The sequence below is a fragment of the Periophthalmus magnuspinnatus genome, chromosome 14 (assembly GCF_009829125.3).
Source record: "Periophthalmus magnuspinnatus isolate fPerMag1 chromosome 14, fPerMag1.2.pri, whole genome shotgun sequence".
Lineage (NCBI taxonomy): Eukaryota > Metazoa > Chordata > Actinopteri > Gobiiformes > Gobiidae > Periophthalmus > Periophthalmus magnuspinnatus.
The window spans coordinates 9,918,632-9,931,083 of record NC_047139.1 but is presented as its reverse complement, the minus strand read 5'-3'; the positions used below and the strand labels follow the sequence as shown (position 1 = coordinate 9,931,083).

Genomic DNA, 12,452 nt, shown 5'->3' with positions numbered 1-12,452 from the left:
TTTGTCTCATTTTAGGCCTTTTTCGCTCTAATCTAGACCTCATATAGTCCTGGTTTGTGCCTGGTGGTACTTGGAAAGCCAAATACTTGGTGTGAAATGTTTAAGAGCCACTGTTGTAAAACATTATGATAGGGCTGTTATGTACTTTAACAGGCATTACTGTGATATTTTAATATACTTTTTTACATAATAATTTAAGTTATATTAAAATAAAAATAAGCATGCCTAAATGTCCTATTCAGAGTACAATGTCAACCATGGATAGTTTGAGACAGTATGGGGAAATCATTGTTAAAACACGTTCAAATGAAACAGATTTTAACAGTAAATTTCTGTCCGATGGAGAACCTTGGTGATATTATGTTATATTAGTCTGTTGTATGGCTGGGCAGAAAATGTATTAAATCAATTAATCGAATGTGAGGTTGTCTTTTTGAGCAGACCAAATGAGTAATATGAATTTATATCCCAGATAAATACATTTTGTTATATTTACAAATGCGATGAGTTAATTTGTAAACTCACTATAGCTAAATGTAAATGTGGTCTCTACTACAGATTAATATTGGTTCAGCCACAGGCAAATATTGGTTCAGCCACAACAGCACGACAAATATCGGCTATCGGCTCAAAAATTCCATATCGTACTCCCCAGTGATAATTACAAAGATTTTTCCGACTAAAGTGCTCCCATAAAATATGCATGTCACAGCATTACTATTTTGATTGGGGAAGAATGAACAATCGGACTTTATGTAGCCTATGGAACATTGTATGATGTTTGTAAAAATGCGAAGGGTGTCCATATCTTGTTTTACACACTGTAGGTTGCTAGTTTCTAGTTGTGTAATATAAAACAGAACGTCTCAGTGGTAGACAGCCCTGTTTCTGAATGTGTGGTTCATCTCCTGTGTAATTATATTCACTAAAACATCCATTACAGACAACTACTGCGCTCTACTGAAGACGACAGAGCCATCAATCAAACTCAACAGCCAATCAAATCGCAGAGATGATTTTAAATGCCTTTTGATTGGTCTGTTTAGGTTTAATCCAGGAACTAAAGAAGCACACTTTATATTGTAATGACTATGTTTTGTTAAATTGACACGTTACGAACTTCCCAGAGGATATTTTTACATTTAAACCGCAGCTGGTCTCATTTGTGATTTATTTTAAGGGAGTGTTACAAAGCTTGATAAATGGGTATCAAATTTAAACTATAGAATCTTAATCATTTAAATCTGAAAACGGGAAAAAAACATTTACCTGAGTGTCTTTTGTTGCGATTTCTCCAGGAGTTGGCCAGCTGTTCGTGTCACCAAAATCTCCAACCTGGCAACAAATTATAGAAACAAACATCAATATTTAATCAATCTGTGTAAATTTGTCTTTAAAAGGCTACATTTTTGTATCTTTTCTGAATGCCACATGCTTGCCTTCCTGGGAATTGTATTGTTTTGCCTAGAAAAGGGGTGTCTAAACTATGGCCCGGGGACCTCAAGTGTCCTGCTGAATCGGTCCAAATTTAAATAATTCTACCACTATAACCTCGATAACATCTCAATGTGTTATGATACCCACCTAAAATGATCGCTCTAAGCCTTAATAAAGCTACAGTTTGTCTGCTAAAGCCATAAAAAATGCATTGTATCCATCTGAATAATCCACGTCTACTGATAACCTATACTGATTCTTTGGCTGTTCACTTCGAATGTTTCTTTGGTGAAAAAGGTTTGGACACCGCTGGTATAGAATGTTCCGCCGTATAGCATTAAACTTTTATATCTCCATGGAGACAAGCGTGTGACACAGCCCATTTAGAGAAAGAAACCGCATGTTATAGCTATTAAATGTGTACATAAAAGAAATTAATTTAATGCCATACTGTGGAACATTACAGGCAAAGCAATAACATGTACATGGAGACAAAGAGTTGCGTAGGGTAAATTACATTTTTCATTCATACATGATTGTACCTCACAGAGGTTGAAAAGTAGTAAATTAAAAATCAATAATGTGAAAAATAGGACTCATGAATTTAACGTCACAGCCTCAATGTTTCACACTCTCAGTTTATGTTGTACTGTAAATAACTCATTTGAGCAAGTACTGTTACAAGTTTTAATATTGATTACTAGTAGCTGATTTCCGATACTTTTGATATCCCAGGTCAAAAAACATACAAAAGTAAGTGAAGTGTCGTGCCTAAGGACACAACAACAAAACTTGTACCTAGCGGGAATGAATCCTCTGACATTTCTAACAGTGTGGGGACTAAACTCTCACATCGTGGGACCTGCCTCACTTATGGGGACAAAAAGGTAAGGTCCTCATGTAAATGTTTTATTATTCGATCAACAAGATGGTTTCAAGTTCAGATATTAAAATAGGTTAACGTTATGGTTTAGATTAAGGTTAGGTATGTGGTGAATATGGTTAAGGTTAGGATTAGTCTCCGGGAAATGAATGTCCCTGAGAAACATGTAAACCCAACGTGTGTGTGCTCACCTTTCCTCCGCGTCTGGTTTTCGGTGGATTTCCGGCTCGCACCACTTTGGCCGGACCAGTTGATTCTGTGAAAACAAAGAGAAAAGACGACATTTAACCAAACAAACTGGGTTTTTACCAAAGATACCCCAGAAAAAGTGCCTCTGGAGACACAGAAATATTTACTTAAACGTATGCCTGGGCTATTTTTCAGTACATAAGTGCACGTGTAGGGCTGGGTGCCAAAACTCCGCTCCAAGTAGGAGCCCACTGAAAAGGTCCAGTAAGCACTGACACCAAAAAACTAACGTTCCTTCGGTGCCAACTTTCAGCTCCTTGGCTTTAGATGCCTGCGTCAATGAGTCAATACATAAATAAACCGCACTGGTTTATTTAACCGCAGCACAGGCGCTCACGCATCACGACTGCGCTCTGCACAAACGAATGGCACAAACACCAAACCAAAAAGGACGTCCTTGATCTTAAGTGCCGTATGCAGGAAAAACAAAAGTGAAACTTAAGCAAGTGTATCCATGTTAGGATAAGCTGTGCGCTCTGGTTCATTTTGCGCATTTGTTTCGATTTATAAGTGAACATCATAGAGCCAAATACTATGTTCTAATATATGAATTACATATTATATATTATAAACAGTTAAAATATAAAAAAAACACTTTTCAATCCATGAAATATTTGCCATTAATTTACCCTTTAAAATACAGGTATAAAAAAAAATATATATATATATATTCAGGAACCGGTATCGAAAAGCAGGTATTGTTAAGGTACTGATATGGGAAAAAATAATATACATTATAAATTTTATATATATATATATATATATATATATATATCTATATATATATCTATATATATATATCTATCTCACACACACATACATGTATACATATATATATATACATACACACATATACACACAGTTGTAGGAACGGGCGAGAGATCCAGGATCCAATCAGAATGTCCATTTGCTTATGATGTCACTGCAAGCCTGACCTCTCACCTCAAAACCCTGAGGTCACACAGGGCAAAACACAGACAGAGCATTTATTACAACATTTTAAATTCTTATGCATTTCTTTTACATTTGTAATGTTTGCAGTTTGAGATATTGGAAGTTGGGGGTTAAATTAACTGTGTGAATTAGATCTGATCTAATGAGGAAAATCAATGCAATAAGACATTTTCCTAAATCATTCTGCCCTAATTTATGGGGTGGAAGCATCAGCAATTACAGCAGTTACTCACCAATAATGTCAAAACATAAATCTCAAAATGTTAATCAACATGTGCTAACACATCTTGCTGTAGTTTTTCATTATAATCGATATACCCAATAATCAAACGGAGCTCAGTGACTTCTCGCCCCTGGGTTCCCATTCATTTTTTCATAGACTTTCTGAAAAGAAATATATTAAACGTTTTGAGAGCTCAGAGCTAATCATCTATATGGTAACTAATCAATAATTTTATGTAAAATCAGTTTCTGAAACTATGAATTAAAATATTCATAAAAATATAAAATATTTCGCAGAATCTTGTATTTTGGCCTTAAAACAATTGTGTTAAGGATATTAGTCACAGTGCAGCTGATTAGCCTGTGCGATGACCTCTTAATATTTGAATTATTTGACAAGTCTATGGAAAAAATGTATGACTTTGAAGTGGGCAGGACTGTTGTGCTCCATTTCCCACAACAGAATTCAAAACAGAATTCACACAATTATAAATTATTTTGTTTATTACTGTTACTGCAAATTCATATTTAAACAGTGATATAATTTTGAGGCCATACATTTTTCATACATTTCTCTGCCCTAAATTTCCCTCATCTGACCTCATAGGTCCTGCTGCATCACCATTAGCCAACCTCCCTCTGCTGCACGTTTACCAGAGCAGACTTTGACTTTGTTGCGACACTTTCTTTCGAAAATAAAAATGGAATTGCATCTTATCGCCTCAGAGTGAACCTCAAGTGTTCACTCTGAACACCCTCCCTCCTGGCTCTGCTGCTGACTGAGCATGATGGAGCAGGTTTGTTCAGTCAAAAGTCAATGAGTTTAAATGAAAAGGAGCTGAGCAGGTTCAAAATGGAGCCAAATGTTCAAAATGCATTACGTAATTTGATTTAGACATGCACTATGTAACACTTTGACAAGTACAGTAAGTGGTCAATCCTAAACCAAAGTTTGAGTGGATTTGAATTTGCTTGGCATTAAAAGGTCCTGTACCCAATGTTTCTAATTTATTTGAGCAAAATGCGTGTGGTCCCAGTACAGATATATTGTATAAGCAGCAAAGCAAACGTTTTACTGTCATAATCAGGAAGTATGCATTAGCATGCTAGTTTTATTAGCTTTACTGTGGCAGCAAAACTCTGCTCTGGTTTCTGAAAGCTGTAAAAAGGCACTTAATACTCATTGCAGTGAATTATGACCATCAGAATGCATATGGTAAGTGAGGAATAACTTTAGGCCACTGCAAACTGTTTAAAATGATTAGGGTTAGGGTTCATCTTTTTAAGACAGTAAAAAAAAATCTGGTTTAGCGCCATTAAATTTTGGTTTAAAACACACAGAGGAGAATGGTTAGAATGCACAGTGTGGCAGCAACAAGTCACAAAGCACACTTCCTGATTATTAGCCAATAAAATGCTTTATTAAAATAGAAGCAGACAGCACACAGCTGACTAATTTTGACCTGAACAGCCACTTACGACAATATACAATATATCTGTACTGGCAGATATTTTGCTAAAATACATGGGACATAATCTGGTATATGGCCTTCAGTGAAATATTTAAGATTAGTAAATAAACTGGGAATATGCCTGTGCATTGTATTAAATGCTTTTAAAAACACGTGCTAATCAAAACAGATGTATTTTTCAAGTCATCATTTGCCACGAGACTCTACATCGTGGGGGCCGTCTCTAAGCGCACACACAGACGCACAGGCGCACAGATACAGAACAGGAGACTTATGTGAGACAGAGGAGAGATGGAGGATTAGTGCTACTTTAATCACCTTTGCTCTGTGGTTTGTAGTGTTGTTGTTGGCAATGAAGGAAAGCTCATGCGCCAACTACAGCCACGTGTTGGAGTTAAAAGGTTCATTGTACATAGGCTATAAATATTTTCAAATAAATTTAATAATTTTTGTCTTTGACAAATAGGCATACAAGTTCAATTACTGCAGTATGAATCAACTGGGCCAAGATAATGTTTCAGAAGATCAATTATTTTTATTGAATTGTGAACTAATAAAATTAAGTAAAGTTTCAGATACTTTCTTATTCTGCCTGATCTAAGAAAAATTCTATTTTATATGGATATACAGTTTACATAAAACATTGTTACAACGGGGAACTTGAAATGTGTAAAATTAATTTAATGAAAAATAGCTTCAGGATAGAATTTACAATCATTTTAGAATCGAGAATCGTTTTTCACTCAAATTGGGACTTGAATAATGTAAATTAAATTGTCAGAGACATAAAGATTCACACCCCAAAGCTAATGCCATACTATCGTTTTTAAATGTGCACTTCTCGACTTTGTCACATTGTTTTAATATTTATATTGCCTTAAACATAGCATTAGCACTAGAATTGAGACACAAACATCTCCCTTTGTGAAGTATTAACCTTATTTGTTTAGTCTTGAACCTGTTCTCAGTGTCATTCGCCCGCAGCTCCCAGTCCACTGCCTCATTTTCAAAGGTCCTATATTACACAAATTAGAAGCATGTGAGCTTTTTCTATATTATAATGCTGTTACCTCCTCAAAACATATCCCCGAGTTGTGTTTTGTTTCATTCACACATGTTTGAGTAACCCTTTATTAGTCTGTCAACATCTCCCAGGTTCAAAATGCTCTGTTCCACCTTGTGATGTCATGAAGCTGTAGTTTTTCAAGTTTACAGCTTCCTTTTACCTTTTGTTCAGTAGAGATAGACAAATCCAGGGGTGAAATTATCCAAATAATTGTAGCGAGGGTGTATGGAGTTTAAAAACAGTTGGGTATTTTTTTGATGAGGAAACATTATAATAACACAGCATAAAAAAAAGAGCATCATATGGGCCTTTTAAGCATTTATTAATCTTAATATGACTCGGCAAAAACTCCACAGCGAAACAATTGGTCAGGAAGTAGTAATACTAACAGTGAGGTTGCCAGGTGCCGTTGTGCACAGAGCCAATTGGACAACAACATGGTTAGTGCTAGATAATAGGGTCCGGAGGGACAGAAGTGCTCACGTAGCTCTGGTTGCCACAATAATGTGCTTCTGTTGTTATGAACAGGCCTAAAATGTTATATTTTTGACTCTTAGACATTTTAGCAGCTGTAATAAAACTGTATGTGACTGTGTAAATCATTTTTTTAATTACTTCTGCTCAGATGTCAGCTAATCCAAAACATTTCCAAACCCTAACCATATCCTAATTAAAAAAAAAAAAAAAAAAAAGAATGAAAAAATTGTTCATAAACTTGCACTTCAAATGCATCACAGCAAAATGCCCCTCCCGACCCAACATTCTAGCATTAACCAAACAACATGGACAAAGGTGGGGCTCAGAAGGTACAACAGTTCTCTAATACTCAGACTCTGTTCTGTTACTTTTGCCTAAACCAAAATGCCAAGTTGGACAGAAAGTTCCATTTAAGAATCATATCTTATCCACTGAAGTACTGACATCAGCTGCTTTCAGATCAGATGATCAGCTAGTACTGCCCCGTGAGGCCTGAGGGGTCACGTGACCTCTGGACCACTCACTTTTCCACGGATCGTTATTTAAACAAAGGTGTTCTTATCAGACAAATATTTGCTTAGTTTAGCCCCAAGCAGAAACTGCATAGCACCAAACCAGGGATATTCTCAAGTAGGGCCATTTGGTAACGATATTAACCTACATATTTATGAAGAACATTAACTGATGAAAAATCAAATGGCTTATTCGTTTGTATTTTATTTAGTAATGCCACCGTCTTTGGCCTAAAACACATGAAAAGACCCTTTATAACAGTGTTTCCCAAATTGTGGTACATGTACCACAGGTGGTATGCAAGCTCCTTCTGGTGGTACTTGGGCAGCTTTTCAGTTTGTTTACATGACTAATATAGAGTTCAATTTATCAACTTTTTATCCTCCTTTGAATAATTTCTTCTTTAGAACTGCAGTGGAAATAATGAAGTCCACTTTTAGACCTGGTTTAGTTCTGGATTAGACATGGTTTAGATTGCTGGTACTCAAAGCCAAATATCTTCTTTGGTGGTACTTTGTGTGAAAAGTTTGAGAGTCACTGTTTCAGAGCCTGTATAGTCCAGAAAATGATTACCATTATTAGCAAACAACAATTACTTTTTATATAGTCTCCTGGTCACAATTAGTCAATTAATCATTACAACCCGAACCACAATTAGAAATTTTTATAATGAGAAACACCTTTAATATTTTCACTTTACTATTCCATTGGTTTATTCACATGCGTCGATGACCTTTGACCTCCCAATGTCTGTGTTCAAAGTCTGGCCTGTGGGCAAATGGTTTAAGAATCAATATTGCCTGGTGAATCAGCAAAGCCACAAACAAGAAACACAACTTCATCACACCATTTTAAACGCTCACACCAAGCTTAAACTGAGCTGGACATAGTTCAAAATTCTATGGTGGAATTTGCTGTTTCACTGTGAGACTGCAGATTTGTTGACCTGGTTTATGGTTAATATCTCTGTAGTTACTGGGCCTATCCACATGAAACAAAAACTGGGACACAGTTCTTCTTAGGTAAAATGATGTGTTTGTTGTCAGCTGAAAGGACTTCAAGCATAAGAGTAAGATGATGTGTCTGCCAATCACAAACAAACAAAGATAAGGTCCAACATTTATGGAAGATAAGTTTGGAGATTTCTTTCACAAACAGTGAATTTCCCATAGAGTTACATGAAAAGGTAACATTGGAAAAGCCATGGTGGGTGTAGAGTTATCTTCAGCTTGATAAAAGGTCATTTCTGCTTGATATCAAGGACAAACACAATTCAGTAAACCACATGAGCTGCCTATGATAAGCTAGAGTCATTATTTTTTACAATGCGCTAAATTAAAAATATGTAGCAGAACATTAAGACCCTAAACCGGATTGTTCCCATGTATCTGAGAAAAATGTGTCTTGCCCCAGGATAGATATATTGTATAAGCAGCTCTTAAGGTCAAAATAAATCTGCTTGTACTGTCTGCATTTACCCTTATTACAAAAGTGTTTTATTGTCCAAAAATCTGGAAATGCACATTAGCATGCTAGCTGTACAGTCACCGTAAAACTCTGCTCTGGTCGCTGAAAGTTGCAAAAAGTGCTAATAAAAGTACTTGGAAACTCATCGTAGTGAATAAATGGGATGCTCAGAACGCATAAGGTAAGTGAGAAATAACTTTGGTCCACTGTTGAACTAGTATTTTCCGGACTATAAGTCGCACCAGCCAAAAAATGCATAATAATGAAGAAAAAACATGTCGCACTGGACTAAAAGTAGCATTTTTGGCTAAGTGTATTTTACAAAAACAACGAGATCAAAAACAGACATTTTATCTTTAATAGACAAGTTATAATAATAATAAAATAGAGAAGAGGCTGAATATCAGAACTGCACGCCAACGTAACAGTTAAATTTATTCAGCTACATGAAGCACAGACATCTTACGGTAACATACCAGACACGTATTCAGTTCGCTATTAGCTTGTTTTTTATGCTTTAGTTAAATGATTAACTATTAACAAGTTTACTCTTGATCTCACTCCAAATCACTAAATCCATTGAATAAATTTATATACAAGTCGTGTTTCTATCGGAGTATAAATCACACCCCCAGCAAAACTATGGAAAAAAAAGTGCGACTTATTGTCCGGAAAATACGGTAGTTTCGTGTTTCATTTTTTTTAAGATGAGTACAGTGCCTTTAAATTAAAAATAAAAAGACACCAAACAAGTTTGCATTGTCATATGAAATAGCCTAGTACCACATTATCAGCCATGAACAAGACAAAACGAGAGTAATTGTTTTTGTGCTAAAATGTTAAGATTTTCCAAATGCATAATTCAAAACCTGCATCTAAAAGCACATTGTAAAAACGCTACAGAATCCGGCTTGTAATCTCCACTTTACAACCTATTTCCTTCCTGCCTGGGCCCACTCACCGCCCGTTATTCACAAACTGCCTGAAGCTAACATTAGCATTAGCATCACATAACACATTTTTGTATTGACTGACCAGTCACAACATTGTTACAAAGGGCCTGCTGTATGGGTGTAACCAAGTTGGGCCAGACTTACTTAGCGTGATGTCACAGCAAAAGTAATTCCAAATCTCTTTTGATGCTGACGTGTATGGAGGAATGTTCAGCAGTTACCGTGGTGACGCAGTGCACACATTAGCATTACTATCAAAAGTGTTTTAAGATGGTCTGAAAAAATGCAAAATGGATTTAAACAACACATTTTCATGAGCCTGTGATCAATACCAGCGTTCATTTACCTGGTCCATTCAGGTCAAAAACATAAACGCTTGCATGAAAAAAGGGGAAAACAATATAAAGGACTGAGAAATGGTGCAAATTTTTCTGTATAACAATAGGAGCACCAAACTATTACTTATCTCAGGTATAAGCAGTTACATATTTTGTTCTCAATTATACGAGAATGAGATGTTTCGCATTAGAGACAATTAGCAGCTGTCGTAGGACTGTCTCAAGTTTGGACAGATAATTTTTAGCCTCTACAGTCTGGTTCCACACCCTTCAGGATTTGAACAAAATGTAGAAGGGACTGGCTGGTCAGCCAAAGCATTCATGGTCCTATTTAGGATTTTGATTTAACAAAAAAGGTGAGTGTGATTAACTGAAAAACTGTTGAAAAGTAAATATACAAAATAATTGCACAGCACTAATACTGGGTTGTCTAATGCTATAATATTACGGTAGGCTGTGGTATTCAAGGTGTGAGACGTCTTGTGAGTAACGGCTCTGGTGTTCTTATAACCAAATAAACAGTTCATTAAATACTGCGCCGTGGTATCAGATTTATTTTAGTCATGGTCTCTAATGTTTAGGCCTTATGGGATTTTGCCTGTGAACTTCACCAGAGAGACTGCATCAGGAGAGAGGGTCCAATGGGATTTTAAACTCTAAATTTGGGGCCTACAGACAATGTTTTTGTAATAAGTCCTTTTAGATTTATTCAGTATTTTTCCAACGTGATGTTTTTCAGCTTATTCTGATAGATGGGCAATATATAAAATTCTCAAAGGATATGAAGTAATATTTCTGTGGATGGTTAGCCAAGGACGTGGTTAATTTTATGGTTTATACATTGGTTTAATACTTTAATACTATGGCTGCACGATTTGGGAAACAGTGATTTTTTCATTACGATTAGATTTGCTTTAAGATTTAATAATGGGATTCTGTTCAAAGCTCACGTTTTAAACCCATCCAGAAGAATTGACAAAAAGACTGAAATATGAACTGACAAACTAATAGGACTGGATACTATTAAGATTTTTTCGATACCAGTATTTTAATACCTGCTTTTTGATAACGGTTCCTGAACAGTGTTTTTTTTTTTTTTGGTGCCTGTATTTGTCTATGATGTTCAATTATAACTCGAAACAAATGCGCAAAAAGAACCAGAGCGCATCGCTGATCCTCACATGGATTTACACGCATTTAAATTTCACTTTTGCTTTCTCTCCATACTTTAGGTCAAAGACAGCTCTGCAGAACACATCCTTTTTGTTTTAATAAATAACTTCACACTTTTACTGCATGGTTACCTTGACGGACAAGGAGGATTATGACAAACTTTATTGTGGAGTGCGAATGTGTAAAGGTGCAGCCAAACGAAATCACGTAGATACATTTACTATAACACATTTTTTTGGGAATTACACGTTTACCAGAACTGAGTTGGAGGATGTTGCCACTTGGCTGATATCATCCACTTGGCGTATTCATTTATTTGTGGGCTCATTGACACAAACACTTTTCAGGACCTTTTTGGTTGGTGCCTTCTTGGAACCGAGTGTCAATCTTACGCCCTAGAAACCAATACAAGAATCAGATTTCAGAACATGTTTGTACAGATCTAAACTACAGGGTTGGCAGGTTTTATACAGAATGACACAGATTTGGTCATTTATGATGGGAATTCAAAAAATTGCATTCATTTTTGCTTCGTAAATGTCTTGACCCGAGTGCAGTCTGAATTCAACTGTAAAAGGAAATCCCCATTCTGTAAAGAGCAGAGCAAGTGCAGAGTGTCGTCAGAGAAGCCTGAAGAGCCAAATATGGAGAATACTACAGAAGCCCTCTCCTCACAGGCCCACCCACACACTTCATTTAAAGAGACACTACAGGGAAAATACATGGTTAATATTACAGGAATATTAGCGGGGTTGGGAGACACTGACAAAAATTAATGTCTCTGTATTTTTTACATAATCTTGATAACAATATTCTGTCAATATTTTTACAATGTATCAGAAATGTGCTAAAATTTGCCTGTAAAAGGTAGAGATTCAAGTGTCACACAAAACATGAATAAGCAATAAAATTAACCACAAAAGGGCAGAAATATCATTTTATACTAGGGCTGGCAAAAATATAAAAATTAAAATCAGATCAAAATTAAAACTAGTATCAGAACAAGTGTAAGATCCCATAGACCAGGGGTCACCAACACTGCCCGCGGGCGCCATGTCGCCCCCAAGCCCCACATGAGTCGCCCGCAGACCGGTTCTAAAAATAGCACAACTCACTAATGAGCTGCATCTAAAATTTAATTTTATTCTGTTGCTATTTTTTTTTTAATCACCTTTGCGTTTATATAGATTTTAAAATGACAACTTATCTAAACTTCACGTATAATGAACATATGTTTAAGATATTAAT

At 36.0% G+C, this 12,452-nt stretch overlaps 1 protein-coding gene across 1 annotated transcript in view; it reads right to left on the bottom strand.

The window, feature by feature from the left end:
• Window positions 1-12,452, bottom strand: part of larp1 (La ribonucleoprotein 1, translational regulator) — a 51,684-nt gene that overhangs the window by 26,582 nt on the left and 12,650 nt on the right. The window contains exons 2-3 of the mRNA XM_033978192.2: window positions 2,512-2,576; window positions 1,270-1,335 (exon numbers count right to left, since the gene is read on the bottom strand). Coding sequence (XP_033834083.1) covers window positions 1,270-1,335; window positions 2,512-2,576 — 131 coding nt within the window. The remainder of the gene's footprint in view (window positions 1-1,269; window positions 1,336-2,511; window positions 2,577-12,452) is intronic.